Raw genomic sequence first — 17,877 nt, 5'->3', positions numbered from 1 at the left:
CGCAGTCACCTGAGCCTCTATGATCTTCTGCTTGGAGTCCACCACAGCCTGCATGTCAGAGTGATCCTTCTTCAGTTCTTCCTCCACTGCCATCAACCTGCACAGATGAGACGTTTGAGGCGCTGCAACAGCCCACAGAGAAGGGTTCAGACCACTGATGTATGTTACTGGATTGGAAATCACGTGACAGACGTGAAGCATTACCATGCATCCACTCTTCCCGAGTGAAGAACTGAGGAGGGCTATGGAGCCAAATCACACCCATAGATATTTGGAACCAAAATAAAATGTTTTGAAATAAATATTGATGTTTGGCCAAAAAAAATGTAAAAACTCAAACTTTTTGCTATTCTAACATAAACTTTGTTATTTTCAGCTTCAGATGTTCTGTTTTTTTCAGTTTCAAAACTCAACATTTTAATTTTAGATCTTTTTTTTCACTTTCCACTCTTTTTTTATTTTTGAAATTGAAAATTTAGTTTCAAAACTTTTGGCCCCGTTGTGGCGCGTTGGGGCGGGGTTAACACCAATGACCAATCAGAATCGATGAGGGTGGTAACTTCAGTCCTGGTGCGTTCACTGACTCTGAGAACTGTGATAATTAAAGTCAGAAAATGTCTGTTTAGTCTGTACCATCATAGTCTGAAGTTGAACCAAGACGGGTGTAAAAATTTTTATTGCATCCAAAACTCTGTTCCAGCCCATTCAAAGCGCCATCTTATTGTGCTAATTAGAGGCGTAGAAAACATCCTTATGCTTGCATAAAGTGGCTCTGCGGTGGGTCACCCTTATTAAGCCTACAGAACAGGACATTAAGTACAGGACACCGGTGGCTCAGCGGTACTGCATGGAACTAAGTTGCTAAGGACTCACCTGGGCTCTCATCCCACTTTTGGCAGGTTCTAACTTTTTAGCCCCGCCCCAACGCACTGCAGCAGGGCAAAAAGTTCTGAAACAGAATTTTTTAGATTCGAAAACAAAAAAAATGAGTTGAAAGTGAAAAAAAGATTTAAAACTGACAAAAAAGTTTTGAAATTGAAATTTTGAGTTTTGAAACCTAAAAAATCTGAAGCTGAAAATAATTAAGTTTACTTTAGAAAAGCAAAACGTTTTGGCCAAACACCAATATTTTTTCCAAAATGTTTTACTTGGGTTTTCAATAATATTGGCCCCAAAATAGCTTGATAGAGGTCTGAATAAGTACGAAAAGAACCACAAAAGGGGACGCAATGTTTTACAATCAACTCCAAAAAACAACGACAAAATAATCCGGTGGAGAGAAATCATCACAGGACAGTAATCACATCTTAATAGACAGAAATCAGGCGGGAAGCGTGAACTGTGTGCTAAAGTGGGTGCTAGCAACTCACGAGTAGCATGCTAGTTGGGTTCTTGGATGTATGTTTTTATTAATGTTTGATTTTTTAAAACATGGCTGATGTTATTCGGAAGTATTCACGTGAAACCAGCACAAAAACGGACGGAAATTCATGTTGGCAAAACATAAAATGTGTGGCCAAGATGAACATTGCTGTGCTAGCAAAATAGCATGTAGCTACTTTAAGAGAGCAAATGTGTTGGCTGCACTTTTTTTTGGTAAGAAAATGAAAGTGAGTTTGCACATAATTTTCGTGTTGAGCTTTGTTCTTGGTCGTACGGACCGGAGAAATCCCAGCTAGAATCTACAGCGCTAACGCTAGCTTTCTGCTCAGTGACATAAACACAGCAGAGAGCAGATGTTAGTGAAGGAGCTGTGGATGTAAACGTTAACTTGCCACAACATTTACTGCTATTATCTCTGTGTTTGGAATCTTAACAGTTTGGCAGATGTATCTGATGTTATCATCCAAGTTGTTGTTTTGTATCAGTTAAAGATGCTAGCTGGAGTCTTATTCTGATAATACTATTAAATCGTCTTTTTGAAGGTACATTTTGAATACAATTAAGATGTTTTTAGATTTTTATAGTTTCATTTGTGGTAAAGGTTTTTTTTTAGCACTTTGAGATGTTTTTAATAGGGAAAAGACTTTGTGACTAAACTTTCATTCATGCTATTAAACTTAATTAATTTCTTTATTTTCTGGTCTTGGATGACAGTCATTTAAGCTCTGATTTTTTACGGATTTTAGCACAGAGGTAAAATAAAAAATCATGGATATTTAGAAGCTGTTCATATGACAGCAATATAGCAGAAGAAGTGGCAACTCTTGCACTATTAATAGATTAATCTTTTTTGATAATAAATATACCACAAGATCTGTCATTTTCTAAGCTTTAATTCCACCCATATTTGGTAAAAATCGGTAAAGAAATGAAATAGCGGGGTTTGTGGTTGATGTCTGCCTGTGCTCCATTGAAATGACTCAATGCATGGGAATGGCGCGTGCACGTGCACGTCTCTGGGCCAATCCAGTAACATATATCAATGGTTCAGACTAAAGTTCACCTGCTAATGATGCTGTTCATCTGAAGATCCTTGTCGTCCTGCAGTCTTCTGAGTCTGCTCTCTGTGTCCTCCAACCGAGCCTGAAAACAACGCCCTGTTTGAGTGCTGCCATGTCTCCACCGGCGGGTCCACTGAGTCACAAACCTGGTACTCCTGCAGCATCCGTTGGTTCTGCTGGTCCTGGACCATCAGGCGCGCCTCACACTCTTCCTGCCTCAGCGCCGCCACCCGTAGCTTCTCCTGAAGCAGTGCGATCTCCTGCTGGTACTGAGGACGCACAAGTGCGTGAGAGGCCGCACAGCCGCTGCACACCAACAGCCACGACTCCCTTACCTTCTCCACCAGGGCGTCGTCGTGGCGATCGTCCTCGGCCTCACCGTAAGACGAAGCAGAGTTCATGTTGAGCAGCCAGGCGGCGGTTCGGTCCAGCGCGCACGGAGAAGGAGCCTGAAAACAAAACAAACTTTTGCGGACTCCGAAAAAACCTGATCCCGGTCCAGAACCAGAACCCTGACAGGTATTGGTGACCCACGCCTCCAGAGATGTGATGTGGGCCCCTAATGGTTTACCACTGGGATGAATTGGTGGCCCCAGGTGGGTTTGTCCGCAGGTTCCATGGTGGCCCCGTCTGTGTTTGCACACACTGACTTAGGTGGGGACTCAGTGGTCTGGGCCCCTACATTAACCAGCCGCCCGATGGACAGTGCTGCGGGGTAACAAGCTGCCTGGCAGACAGCGTAGCAGGTTAGCAAGCTCCACTGCCCGTCCAGCCAGACTAATGAGTCCCCACTCAAGCCAGTCTTGGCAAACACAGATGAGGCCAACATGGAACCTGTGGACAAACCCATCTGGGCCCCACCAATGGATGGAGACTCTGCCAAAATGCAATGGATGAATCTTTGCAAGTTCCTTTCGCATTAATAAAGTACTCTATCCATCTATCTGTCTGTCTGTCTGTCTGTCTGTCTGTCCATCTATCAAAAACTCAATCGCACAAGGGGGCAAAATCCAAAACACACCTTAGGTCGTGGCCGAACAGAATAAACATTTATTAAACACTAAACACTTATTCAAACTACATTTTTGAAACTTTAAAACTGTAACTTTTTAACATAATTATGAACTAGATATACAGCATTACCTGTGATAATGCTACTGTGAATGCTGTAAGCTGAATTTGGCCACTGAAGATGCTAGTGATGATAGCTGAAAACACTGCTAAAATATTAGGTAAAAGCTAAATTAGCCTGAAAAACTAAAAAAAAAAATAGTTTAGCTAAAACAGCTAGCATGTAGCTGAAATATTAGCTAAACTCAAAAATAACATAAAATATTTTATTAATGCCAAAACAGTCCAAAAAGCTAGCAGAATGCCAATTTTTAAAACTTTAAAACTGTAACTTTTTAACATAATTCTGAATAATAAAAAGGCAGGAATATTATTCCAGAATAAATCAACTTAAACCTTCAATAACTTTCAATATTTTACTCTCCATAAAAATATATTTTGTAAAAATTATACAAGTTAGAAATGAGCACAAGATAACATCAGGTCATTAATAACAATAAAATAAAATGATCTGGAGGGCCGGATAGAATTACCTGGAGGGCCGGATTCGGCCCCCGTGCCTTGACTTGTGGCTTAAATAGTTAAAATGTTACATCATGTCAAAGGGGCGTGTCATTTTGCCGGGGTTACCATGGAAACAGCTTAGCTACCTTGGTGTTGGAGCGCTGCTTCTCGGGGCTGTCTCCTTTGGAGGACGACGACATCTGCCTGAGCCGTGACTGGCCACTGGTCGGCCAATCGGGGCTTGAGGACATGATGCTGCCGGAGGCGGGGCGCGGGGGGTAGGCAGAGCCTGCACCGCTGAGCATGCTGGGAGGTGTTCGGCCTCGGGGAGGTCCAGGTGGGGCTGAGGAGGGTGGAGGAGGCTGATCAATGCGCCTCTGAGGACCAGAAGAGCTCTGCCGGGGGGGTGCAGAGCCGCCTGTAGAGGGAGGAGCCAGGGGGGTCACATGACCACAGTGTGGCTGATGATGCTGAGGCATGGTCATACCTGTGAGCGTGTCCGTCAAAGAGAGCGCTCTTCTGGAGTACTCCTCGCCGCTGCTGCTGCTGGACATGGCTGACATCCGCTCCCCCCTCTCTGGACCCCCCAGCCCCACTGACATCTGTGTGAGGAAAGCCGGCTTGGTTGCCATGGTGCTCCTGTCTTCCATGTTTCCCTGCGAGCCCACAGAACCGTCTGAGGGCGTGGCATCCGTCTGCTGCTGCGGCTGGCGGGGCGATGTGGTGGTCATGTGATACACGGGATTCTGAAAGGAGAGTGGGAGGAGTCCCGTCCTGCGCTGCCACTGGACATCATCGAGGACCTCGCTGGGGGAGGAGTCCTGGAGGTCCACCAGAGACAGACTGCGGCTTTCGTGGCTGAGTTCTGGCCCCTCTTTCCGGCTCCCGTTGGTCATCTCAAAGCCAGCTTCGGTCTCGTTGGGTTCTGAGTACGATGAACTTGGAGCTGGAGAGCCTCGCATGCCTGCAGGAAGTGACATCATGAGGAAGGGGTTGGAAGCTGCAGCATCAGGTAAGCAGAGAGTGGTTAAAGGTCAAAGGTGAGAGGTCACCTGATGCAGGCTGCAGGCTCGACCCCTTGGTGACGAAGAACAAATCTTTGTTCTCTGGAGTTGGAGACGGAAGTCTGGTGAAGTCTACTAAGCTGCACGCACAAACACACACATACACAAACACACAACGGGTTATGAGGAACATCAGTGTGTTAAAAACATTCTTCATTGTATGTTTGTTTAGAGATGGTGACATTGTAGCTGTGAGATAACAAACAGTTGTTGTTTTTCTCACGTGTTTGTCACTGGCAAAAGTGTATGTGTGTCAAAGCTGCTGTCAGATTTGATCAGAGGTGTCAAACTCAATCACAAATCGAAAAAAACACCTTATGTCAGGGACCAAGCAGGATAAACATTTATTGAACACTAAAACTACATTTTTAAAACTTTAAAACTGTAACTTTTTAACATAATTAAGAACTAGATATATAACATTGGGCTGCACGGTGGTGCAGTGGTTAGCCTCACAGCAAGAAGGCCCCGGTCCGAATCCCACTGGGGGATTTGGGACCTTTCTGTGTGGAGTTTGCATGTTCTCCCCGTCCAAAATAGTCCAACAAGCTAGAAGAGTCTGCCACACACAAACATTTTCTCTGCTAAGCTAGCAGTGATCTGATTTTGCCCTACAAAAATCTTTCATATTTAATTGTGTTTTTCAGGATATTGAGTGTTTTTATCACGTGAAAGCTCATGTGGTTTAAAACAAACTGAAATGAACCTAAAAACGTAAAAAGAAGTTTGTTTATTCCATCAAGTGACTTTGTTAATCAGCAACACAGGATACTAACCCTCCGTCCAGTGCCATGCCCCCCTGCAGGCCAACAGAGGGATTGCAGGCTGCCAGAGGAGGAGAAAGGGGCGGGGACAGAGGGGGCGGAGACAGAGGGGGTGGAGAAACCATTCGCTGTCGCTCTGGAGATGACACTGACGCAGCCCCTGCACTGGCCAGGCCTCCCGGGTTAGCCAGAGCTGCCGACACGTCTCTGAGGATCCGAGGAAGGGGACTGAGCTTCGACAGGCACGACTGCAGACAGGCAGCAAGACAGGCAGCAAGACAGCAGAGGTTAAACTATGTGAAGCTTTGCATCCAGGTGTGTCTCCAAGGATTCACCTGATCGAGCTCTGTCAGCAGAGTGTGGAGGCTGGACAGCTCCCGGCCCAGGTCGATGTATCCGTCAAAGCCGGCCGTGTGGTTCAACCCGTCTGGGTTGGAGATCTCCTGCAGGAAACGCTGCATGCTGCTCCACTGCCGTTCCACAAAGTCATTCATGAACAGCATGTACTCCTCTTTGGTGCCAAATCTGCAACCACAGGTAATCCATGACAACTAGCATGTAACCTGCGAGGCTTCTAAAGCCTCTAACCAGCATTAGGGCTGCCACGATTAGCCAGTACTCGACTCATTTAATAGTCGTTAGTTTATATTCTATGGAGTCAGAGTGTAGTAAAGTTGAACAAAGTTGTGAGCGTTCAGAACCAATTAATATACCTTTTCATTATTTGAGTAAAAACTTTCTCTTTAGTGAAAAATAGTTCCTTGTTTCAGAAGCCGACCTCATTAGAGAGATCAGGAATATACTTTGAGAGGTGACCTTTGACCCTACATACCCTTTGTATATAAAATTGATATTAAATTGTCACATTATCTTAAGTGGCGGGGCACCCGTCAAAATTAGTTTGATGGATGGTATAGGGTCAAAGGTCACCTGTCAAAATGAGTTTGATGGAAAGTATATTCCTCATCTCTCTCTCATTTGATTTAATTTTGTTTTAATACCAGAAACCATCAAAAGCTGCACAATTCATTAAAAGTTTATTCAACAATCTTCTTTATTGTCTTTATTTTTAATTACTGGTAGTTTAACACAAATGATGCTTAAGTTGTGTGCTTTACATTCGCTTTGCGAATGACCCGATTAGTCGACTAATCGGTAAAAATAATTGTGATTATGTTAAAAAAAAAAACTTTTGATTATTGATGTTTGATTCAGGATAATGACTTTACATTTGAAAAAAATGTAATAACTTTTCTAATGAAAATTATCTGTACTTTTCTTTGTGTTACCTGATTTATTTTAATGATTTTTCTATTCATAAAATAAAAAAGGAAGAAAATCAGTACATTCCTATGATACTTGGTGTACATGAATAACTCCCCCAAAGGAAAATAATCTACATATATATTTTTGCTGATATTTGATACTTAATTTATATTAATGATTTTTTTTCTAATGAAAAATAATCAGCATATGATGTCTGAATTTTGATAATAGATCTGCATATAGAGTCTGAAATAGTATTATATCTTCTTTTATAGTCATGTGATTTATTGTTACTTCAGGATTCATAATAACCTGAATCTGTGTTGGAAAGATATAAATATCTGATCTTAAGTTCTGAACTGGATAATGATAATACATGTAAAGGAAATGTTAAGGATGAGCCGGGGTGGATTATATAAGTTCACTTCCTCTCACTCCCTTTCATGCGATCTCTTAATGTCTAGTTATCCTGTGTTTGACCTGTCTCTCTGTACGTAAACTTCTGATGATTGTATTGCACATGAATTTACTTTTTTTTCGTTTGATTGCTTGAAATAATCAATTTCTAATCTAATCTAATTTGTCGACTAATAGAACAATCGTTTGTGGAAGCACTAATCAGCATAAACATCTCCATAAATGAAGCACATGAGAGCAAATCACAGCCAGAGCCAGCAGAAAAACACTCTCCACGGTAAAACCACTGCCGTACTTGCTGAAGTTGGCCAGATTCTGGATCACTTTGGCGATCAGTGTCAGCGTCCTGGCTGTGCGCTCGTCGGGATACTCCTGCATCAAGTCAAAGAGCGATGGCGACATGACGGCGGGGCACAGGAAACGCAGGAACAACGACGCGCTGATCAGACGCTCGCTGATGTCAGGCCGCCCGCGGTTGCTGCACTCCTGACGCCACGATGCAAACACCTCCTTCAGCTCCCGGGGGAAGACCCTGGAGCGCAGGCAGACACAGGTGCTGCAAACAGGTGCGCCTGCCAGCTTGTATGGGGAGAACAGAACCCGCCTTTACCTGTACGAGTCCAGGATCTTGCAGAACGCCAGCTCGCAGCACATCCTCAGGTTAGCTTGATGCTCTGCTAGGTCAGAGGTCGAGCAGCGCGATGGGTCGACCTCACAGTTCTCGTCGGACTCATACAGAGCTTTGATGAACTCACCTGGAGGCACAGACAGACCAGATCAGCTGAGCTGGCCTCTGAACATCAGACATGATCTAAACATGCGCTTTTGTACCGAGTGCATCCTGCAGGTACTTCTGACCGATCAGTTTCAGGTATTCCTCAATGCTTTTTGTTGCCAGGGTGTTCTCCCTAAAGATCAGCTGGTCGTTGTCACGGCAACGATCCACCTCTGACATCATCAAGTCTGTCAGGAAGTCCTGCAGTTAGGGACAAACGGCCTTCTTCATAACCAAACGCAGGTGAAGTAGGATGGTTTTAACAGAGCAAGTGTATTGGTCAGTGAGCTGGTATTGCCGGGTGGAGTGGGTGGAGGTACCTTGGCTTTGCCGGTGCTGTGCAGGATGTGTACGAGTGCAGCAGCCAGCTCCTCCTTGGCCCTCAGACTGATGGAGGCCTCCAGAGTTGAGCAGAGCAGCAGATAGTTGGAGCTGATGTACTCTGCAAACTCTTTATACTGCTCCATGGGTAAGATGATGATGCTCTGGTAGCGAGCCTTCACCCGAACAGTCGGAATCGAAGACTTTCCTGGTGAGACAACAGGAAACTCCATGTACGGCTACTGGTGTGTGTCATGTGTCTTACTGGTACATTCCCACCTACCCCGGATTGTACTGGGTGTGCTCACAGAGTACCACTTCTCCACCAGCTGTCTGCCGGTTACCGTGGAGACGGGGATGTTGACCAAGCCGACATAGCTGCTCTTGTCCTTCTTCCTCTTCCTGTCGGTGTCTTTGTACAGGTGCAGCGTGATGGAATTGATGGAGGGGAGGCTGCAGAAGTCGAAGTGCTCGCCCCAGAAGATGTTGTCCGTCTTCAGCTTGCAGGAGGTCCTGGCGTACAGGCTGTCGTCCAGACACAGCTCACAGAAGTACCTGCAGAGCACGAGGCCTGTCTCACTACCAGCTGGAACGGGACATGCAGCCGCGGTGCTCACACATTCATCTGATACGTGTAAAAACGTCTGTGATTCTCTCCATGTGCAGAAGTACTGTAAATGCTGTCACAAAACCGACTTATCGAAGTATTGTTTCAGTGATCTGCAGCTGCTGTGTGAGTGCTGGGTTGGTGACGATAAAACTCATCAGCCTTCTTCTGTGCACAATAAGCAAAATGAGTGTTTCTGACAAAACAATAAAAAAAAAGACTGTTAGAAGTCGAAGCAAAAATATCAAAGTGGCCCCGCAGTGGGATTTTTTTAAACACTGAGCTGGATTGCTGTGAAGGTTTTGCATCTATATTTAGCACGTCTGAAAGGCTGCAGTCATTGCTGCAGGGATTCAGGCACAGACGCCACCAAAGTTAACAAAGAGAGCCTCTTTCTGCGCCTGGAAACTATTTTTAAAGGCCAGAAGCAAAGGTTACGGACACGTATGGCCTCTCCAGACTTATGTTACGTTCACTTCCAAAGAAAAGTTGTTGCTTGGATCACACCGGCTGCGTTGACTCGTATTCAAGCGGCCACTTTCACTGAAAGACCTATGGAAATGCAAGTCAACCCGAATTCAGCGTTCAGAACACTCACGTTCATGGGTCGCTACACACGTTTCTTAAGTCCAGTCACTGGCCCTTCATACTAAATGGCCGCTCATTGTGCTGGAAGCTCAACCGTTTGAACTTCTTGACCAGGGCTGCTCATGTCTGGTCTTTGACATCTGAAAACAGGCTGGGTGGTAGATCTTAAGGACCAGGAATGAGCAGTCCTGTTCTTGATACTAAATCCGGACAACACTGAGCTGGGACCAGTCAGGGAGTCTGTGACGTGTTGGTACCATCCTGTTCAGAACACGGAAGCGCCAATTGTAAATCAGGAGAGAGGAACATATTTTTGCACTTTTTCTGCCCTGCCAGAATCCTATGACACCAAGTCTTTCATGTATCAGAACAGATTTGAGGGATCTACAGCGCCTTGACATTTCACACCAATCTACCAGTTGTAGGAGGACGCGAACACGTTGACTTCAGGTGCTTATACACCTTCTGTGTCAACTCGCGCTCAAGAAGCCACGTTCACTAAAAACTCTATCTAAACCACATGTGTCAAAGTAAGGACCAGGGGCCGGATCCGGCCCTCCAGATCATTGTATTTTTATTGTTACTAATGACCTGATGTTATCTTGTGTTTATTTCTAACTTGTATCATTTTGACAGAATATATTTTTATGGAGAGTAAAATATTAAATTTATTTAAGGTTTAAGTTGATTTATTCTGGAATAATATTCCTGACTTTTTATTATTCATAATTATGTGAAAAAGTAACAGTTTTAAAGTTATAAAAATTAAAATTCTGCTAGCTTATTGAACTATTTTGGCATTTAAAAATATTTTTTAGGCTATTTTAGAGTGCAGCTAGTATTTCAGCTACATGCTAACTGTTTTGGCTAATTCGGGTTTTTCAGTTTTTTGGGCTATTTCGAAGTTTAGATATTTTTTCGGCAATATGCTAGCTGTTTTGGCCAACCTAAGTTTGTTTTGTTTTTTTAGTTTTTTAGGCCAATTTGGCATTTACCTAACATTTTTGCAGGCAATCAGCTTTAGCCTTTTCAGCTATCAACTTCAGCATTTCCGTTATCAGCTTGAGTGATTTTAGCCATCAACCAGTGTTTTTAGCTATCAATTTCAGCATCTTCAGTTATCAACACAGCCATCTTCAGCGGTGAAATTTAGCTTACATTATTCACATTTCATTTCAGCTTCATGCTAGCTGTTTTGGCTAATTTAGGCTTTTTCAGTTTTTATGCTATTTTGAAGTTGCTGATAGTTGTTTTGACTAACCTAAGTTTTATTTTTATTAATTTTTTTAGGCTAAAAGATGTAGCTGATATTTCAGCTACATGTTAGCCATTTGGCTATTTTAGGCTTTTTCTTTTTAGTTTTGGCTATTTTGAAGCTTAGCTATTTTTTTCAGCTTCATGCTAGCTAGCGGAGTAAGGTGTGTTTTGGATTTTGGCCCCTTGTGCGATTGAGTTTGACACTCCTGCTCTAAACACACGTAAACTCACATTTCTGGCTTCTGCGTTCAGAACTCTGGCGTTCGTGCGTCCCTACACAAGTCTGTACTCACACTCTACAAACAAATTAAGCCTCCATTAAAACCACGCTTGAAGATTAACCAGTTGAATTTCTTGACTGTTAAATCCCAAAACAGCTGATCTTTGACCAATCAGGAACTCGGTTTGGTAGTGACGTGTAAGGGGTGTTTAGGCGTGATTTCCCATCCAAGGATGGCAGCTCGAATTCTGTTTTTGCAAAAAACAAAATCAAAATGGTTAAATTATCCAAGTGTATTTGGAGATGAAGAGGTCCCGGAGACCGTTTGTCTGCAGCCCTCCCACATGGTCTGATCCTTTTTCAAGGATTTTTTATCTTCACTGGTGTCCGGGGCAGATATAGAGTCCTGTCCCCCTTTGTCATGGGAGGGATCATACATCAATATAAGGGTGGGGTCATCTGGACCCCAGAAGAGAGCACAAGGGATAAGCAAGATCGTGAAGGAGAAACGAATAATAGTAGTATACTGAAATAGAGCTATGAAAGTAAAACTCTGAAACTGCTTTATTTGTGTTTTAGTTACCTCTCCCCCAGTATGAGCCGGTGTAGGTAGCAGAAGTGCTATGTGCCAGCCCCCGAGCCGATCTGACAGGCCGAGCACATCCGCTACCTACACCGGACCTCTCGCTCTATGTTAGTCAGAGCCATAATTTCTGCTGGACCCACACCTGTTTTTACTGGAGAATATTCTTTATAAAGATTTTTTAACTCTATATTGTTCTTGTTTTTCCACTGCATTCATTTCCTACAAATATTCTTTAATTTGAAGACCTTCTGAGAATGTATACCCATTCATTTAGAAATACATTAATAATCTACTATATGTTTTGAATATATTTATATTAATCTGATCCAGTTCACATACTGTAAATGTATCAGTGAAATACTGAGATTGTTAATATCATCCAGTGTTACATGGATTCTCTAAAGGAGAAGTTCTAACTAAAATGTTCAGATCATTAACATTGGAAACATTGTTCTGCTTCTCCTGGAGGACGTTTCTATTTGACCACTAGGTGGCGATCGCGCTATAGCATTACACCTTATTCCAGAAGAAAAAGAATGAGGAAAAAAAACGATGTTTTAAACCACAAATAGTTACTTTAAAAATATTTCCTTAAAAGAGTTTAGAAAAATCATGTCTGTCAGTTTATAAAGTTGTTCATTTAGTCAAAATGTATGTTTAGGTCGACTGAGCGTTAGCATTAGCCGTCCTATGGGAAATACCATTGTATGTTAGCATCAAGCTAGCGGAATTTAGCTTTATGCATGAGATCGATCTCTACTTTTATGAATCGATTATTAATCTATTAAGCTTAAATCGATTCAAATTGATTAATCGATTTTATCAACCCAGCTCTACTCCAAACGTGAACAGTAAACAGGTTCGGGGGCGTTACCTTTTCTTGGCGGGCAGATCTTTGGCCTCAATCACCCACACTGTCAGCACGTTCTCCAGCCGCCGGCTGTTGTCCTTGTTGGGGTGGACGGCCCGCCGCAGGTTCTCCATCCATTTGTCTCTTTCTGCTGCTGAGCGGCAGGAGAAGCACTTGGTACCTGTGGAGGTCGTCACCTGGGGTCACAGGACACAGCCGTTACCATGGCAGCAGCAGGAGTAGTTCATAGTGGTAGAGAGTGTGATGGGCATTACCTCAAAACAGTAATCCTGCCCCAGCAGGGAGGAGTGAACGGGTTTGATGATCACTGATTGGTCCATTCTGAGCTCGAGCGATGACACACAGCCGGTGCTTAGCAACGATTCCTGGCTACCACAGCGCAGCCGCCGCATCACACACCTGGAACGTATGCAGACGCTCTGTTAGTCTGTCGATGTCTGACAGGATTTTGGACATTCTTCCTGAGTAGTGTCAGAAAGGGCAACGCTATTCATGAAGTTCATGTGTGTATGACTAAAGCTCGTGGACTGACATCACTACCTTCATACAGAGCTCATTTTTGGATTCTTACCATGAGGGAGCAACATAGACAAACAACCACTTTACATCATCTTTGGTAGAAATGTAAGGTTTCGTGGTTTATCTCAACCTTTCAGTTATATTTATGACATGTTTTGTTTATGTCTATAAAATGAGTGCTCTACTATTTATTTCTGTCAGTTCCTGCAAGTTTCTTCAAGTTAAATTTAAGAGTTTTTAAGACCATACATGTCAAAAATTAACACCAATTTTGCAGTCTATTTCCCATTTTATTAATTTATTCCTCATTTCTGATCAAAACTGGAGTTTTTTAACTTGTTAGTGGTCTGTTTCAGAACTTTTCTTTTGCTTATTTTTTTTAATTAGCATCAGTTTTTGCGCTGATCACACTTAAAACACGTGTGAATACCATCAGAAAAAACAGAACCAGTTAGAATAATATCTGCTCAAATCAAAGGTTGATATCTTCAATAGAACCTCAAATATTGAAGGATTTTTCAAATTTGTGTTTAGATTTGTGAACGATCTAAGAGGAAATGAGAATACAGATCAGCAGGACATTCATCAAATAAATATACATTTTTCTGTTGAAATTGGTAAGGTTATCTTTTATTATTTATGTAAAAGTGTGCCAAACAGCGTTCAGCTGTCAGCTTTGCCGTTCTAAACCAAACTAACTTTACACATGGTTGGTGATGTCGCCATTTTGTGTGACGTCACATGAAAAGGGTCTATTCCTGGCAATGTACTAATGGATATTCTCGACACTTTGTACAGCTGTGTTACCATGTAAGTTAATGTATGAAATAATTTCAGATTACAAAGCACACACACAAACATCCAAACATACAGTATCTGTATTGTGAGAGAACATAAAGAGCTTGACCAGAGCAGAGGTGATTAATTATTGTATGTGAGTTCACATTTTTCTACAGTGAGTGACTGACCACGCTCCTTAACAGATGTTTTTTTATCTTGTATTTTAAAATGACATTTTTGGGGTCAAAAATCTTGATATCCCTCTAACATTTTGAGTGGATGAAGGAGTACATTCAGAGGTGTCTGGGACGGTCTGTAAAGCAACTGGTTCATCCCTCTGACTGGTGACGATGGTTTCTATTTAAAGCAAAGTCATTTCTAACCAGAGTTGCTTTGGTTCCCTTCAGACCTCGGCTGTACTCAAACTAAAGGGACACAGCTCAGATCAGGTGGACCTGAATCTTACCTGTACAGGTGCTGGGGGTTTGGGTTGTCTGAGCCCGTAGACCACATGTGTCAAAGTCAAGGCCCGGGGGCCGGATCCGGCCCTCTGGGTAATTCTATCCGGCCCTCCAGATCATTTTATTTTATTGTTTTTAATGACCTGATCTTGAGCTCATTTCTAACTTGTATAATTTTGACAAAATATGTTTTATGGAGAGTAAAATATTGAAAGTTATTTAAGGTTTAAGTTGATTTATTCTGGAATAATATTCCTGACTTTTTTATTATTCATAATTATGTTAAAAAGTTACAGTTTTAAAGTTTTAAAAATGTAGTTTTAGAGCGTTATAAATGTTAGTCCTGTAAGTGTAAAGTGTGTTTTGGATTTTGGCCTCTTGGGTGATTGAGTTTGACACTTCTGGTCTAAATGAATGCACGTTTCGCCTTCTGTGTTCACAACGCTCTTATTAATGCATTAATACACACAATTTTAAGACCATTTTTGAGGCTCTCTGTACAAAACCTGCATCCGTTGTATGTGCTCTAAAAGTTAAACCAGGTCGTACTTTGACCAACTATCAATCAACCAATCAAACTTTATTTATAAAAAGTGCTTCTAATACTTTGCACAATCCAAAGCGCTTTTCATTTAAAAACAAAAAAAACAACATACATAATCAAAAACCAAACACATACAACCCATGACCCTACATACAATGAATACTTCAAAAACTAACCTCTAAATGAAACATAAAATAAACTTGAGCAACAAGGGACTCATTGATCAACTTGGATTTATAGACGCTGTTAGAATTATTTGAGACCAAGTCTTTCATATATCGGAATACAGCTGTGAAACACAAACCCTGGAGAAAGATTCTCGGGCAGCGACAGTGCAGTGTGAACACAATTTGCCAAACGCACATTTAAAAATGTGTTTCAGCATGAAAAGAGTTTTGTGTGAGACGCATTGAGTTCCATTTTAAGTCTTTAAGACCCAACCCTGGATCTGAACCCACAACCTTCCACAGCTTCCTCTCAGGTAAATACTCAGCAAGACCGGTAATGGAGACCGACTCAGGAATACTGAGTCACGACTATCAGTCCCCTCCTCTACATATATGACATCAAGCTATCAATAATACCGCATTCACACTGAACGCGGCAGGCGGATTAAATTCACTTCTTCCAGGCTGCCGGGCAGCTAACCGCCAGGGGGCAAGCAGAGCGGGCTCCACTGCTCAGGGACCCAAAGTCTGGACAGTGGAGCTCACGAGATCTGCCGGGTGTCTGGACACCAGCGCTCGCCATCAGATCTGCCGTAACCTGGGGAGTGGAGCTCACAAGCTCGCCAAGCTATCCACCTGGCTAATGTAGCTGTCCATCCAGGTCCATGAGCTCCGTGATGGGCTGGTGATCTATCCAGGGGGTATTCTGCCTTCACCCAACAGTAACTGGGATAGTTTCCGGGAACCTAGCAACCTAGAAAATGCATGGAAGATCATGACAAAGTCCTTGCATCGATCGGCCATCTTGAATGTTTATTTCTACTCTTTGATCTAGTGGCTGAAAACGTCACGTGCCCAAAGCTGAATCCCTGATCGGTTGACGCACCACGTCAAGCTCGCCGCCAAAATCGTGCTGCAGCAGATCGCCTCTTCGCATTGACTTAACATTGAAACTTGATGCCTCCACTATGCCAGCCGCGTTTGGTGTGAATGTTCCATTAGAGAGGGCGGGACATTGACTCCCTGATCCACACCACCAGGATCTACAGTACTGACATTGAGATGTCATTGCTCGAGAAAGTCAAAGGGAGGCAAGGTAGTCCACACTGAAGGGGTCTCACTCCCAGAAGGAACAATAGCAGACATTGAAGACAGTTACAAGTACCTCGGAATTACACAGGCAAATGGAAACCTGGAACAGGCAACAAGGAAAGCTGCAACAGCCAAATATACCTCCAACGAGTAAGACAAGTCCTGAGAAACCAGCTCAATGGCAAGAACAAGACCAGAGCAACAAACAGTTACGCACTGCCAGTCATCAGATACCCTGCAGGAATAATAAGATGGTCAAAGGAAGAGATACAGACCACGGATGTTAAGACTTGAAGCTCCTCACCATACATGGAGGGTTCCATCCCAGATCCAGCACCCTGAGACTGTATGCTAGCCACAAGGAAGGAGGCCGAGGACTAGTGAGCGTGGAAGACACTATCCAGGGGAGTTTTTAAATATGAACAAGAACAATTCATTAAACACAATAAATGTGTGCAAGCACTTAAAGAACGTGTTTGAAACCAAACGACCTAATAACTTTTTGCTGTAAAGTCAGACAGTCTTAGATTGGAGTGAATGGGAATGTTCTTACTTGTGTTATGTGCTCAGTAGTGGTCACTGGTGAACTGAGCTGGTTTCAGATTGTTTCAGAGGACTTTTGACGTGGTAGTCAGAGTAGACTGACATATTAAAAAATAAATTGTTCTTTCAAATTCATCTGTAACTCAAACCAAAAACATAATGTATTATTTGCTGGAAACAATGATGAACTCCAAGCTAACAGTCAGCAAATGCTGCCATGCTCTAATTGACTTTCATTTTGCAGTGAGCACAGAACAATGCAGAGTCATCACTGCAAGTCATCAGTAGTCTGGATAAACAGGAAACCAGATTTCCCTAAAGTTGAATTCTAGGAAGTAACTATCATGGCCAGCTAATATCAGGGATTGCTAGCAGGTATCAGTCTGGTTCATTATCTGTCCATTCATTACCTCAGTTTATCTGGGGGGATCAGCACCAAAGCCCACTGGTTCTAACTTAAAGTGAAAAATGCTGAAAAGCAATTTACAGAAAAGAACTTTTGGCAGCAATAAAAATGGCATAAAACGGTATTTTCAATGACAGAGACCTGTAAAAAAATAAATACAGAGATTCACACAGTGCTGTCCTGATGTCTGAGCATGTGAGAACACTGCTTAGACTGAATGACGCGTTACTTATAAATCAGGGTTTTCAAACTCCATTTACCTTAGGGCCACTGAAGGCAGAGTGTGGCTCAGGCTGGGCCGCATCGGGTCAGTCTGTGCCAGAAATAGGTTTTAGCGTCCACTGTTATATCTTTGGTCCATTGTCTACCTCAGTGGTGTCAAACTCAATCACACAAATGAGCAAAATCACACCTTAGGTCGCGGGCCGAACAGGATAAACATGTATTGAACACTCTAAAGCTAAATTTTTAAAACAGTAACTTTTTAACATAACTATGAACTAGATATATAACATTACCTGCAATAATGCAAGTGGGAATGCTGTACGCTGAACTTGGCTGCTAAAGATGCTGAAATTGATAGCTAAAAACGTTGAAGCTGGTAGCCAGC

General features: G+C 42.7%; 1 protein-coding gene across 1 annotated transcript in view; it reads right to left on the bottom strand.

The window, feature by feature from the left end:
• Positions 1 to 17,877, bottom strand: part of LOC112141381 (disabled homolog 2-interacting protein) — a 31,749-nt gene that overhangs the window by 1,165 nt on the left and 12,707 nt on the right. Inside the window, exons 6-21 of the mRNA XM_024264506.2 lie at positions 13,010 to 13,154; positions 12,759 to 12,931; positions 8,910 to 9,181; positions 8,626 to 8,834; positions 8,362 to 8,506; positions 8,141 to 8,285; positions 7,826 to 8,062; positions 6,183 to 6,372; positions 5,860 to 6,095; positions 5,072 to 5,163; positions 4,507 to 4,983; positions 4,166 to 4,437; positions 2,780 to 2,893; positions 2,591 to 2,713; positions 2,447 to 2,526; positions 10 to 97 (exon numbers count right to left, since the gene is read on the bottom strand). Coding sequence (XP_024120274.2) covers positions 10 to 97; positions 2,447 to 2,526; positions 2,591 to 2,713; positions 2,780 to 2,893; positions 4,166 to 4,437; positions 4,507 to 4,983; positions 5,072 to 5,163; positions 5,860 to 6,095; positions 6,183 to 6,372; positions 7,826 to 8,062; positions 8,141 to 8,285; positions 8,362 to 8,506; positions 8,626 to 8,834; positions 8,910 to 9,181; positions 12,759 to 12,931; positions 13,010 to 13,154 — 2,998 coding nt within the window. The remainder of the gene's footprint in view (positions 1 to 9; positions 98 to 2,446; positions 2,527 to 2,590; positions 2,714 to 2,779; positions 2,894 to 4,165; positions 4,438 to 4,506; positions 4,984 to 5,071; positions 5,164 to 5,859; positions 6,096 to 6,182; positions 6,373 to 7,825; positions 8,063 to 8,140; positions 8,286 to 8,361; positions 8,507 to 8,625; positions 8,835 to 8,909; positions 9,182 to 12,758; positions 12,932 to 13,009; positions 13,155 to 17,877) is intronic.

The sequence above is a fragment of the Oryzias melastigma genome, unplaced genomic scaffold, assembly GCF_002922805.2.
Source record: "Oryzias melastigma strain HK-1 unplaced genomic scaffold, ASM292280v2 sc00240, whole genome shotgun sequence".
Lineage (NCBI taxonomy): Eukaryota > Metazoa > Chordata > Actinopteri > Beloniformes > Adrianichthyidae > Oryzias > Oryzias melastigma.
This window is presented reverse-complemented; position numbering and strand designations above follow the sequence as displayed.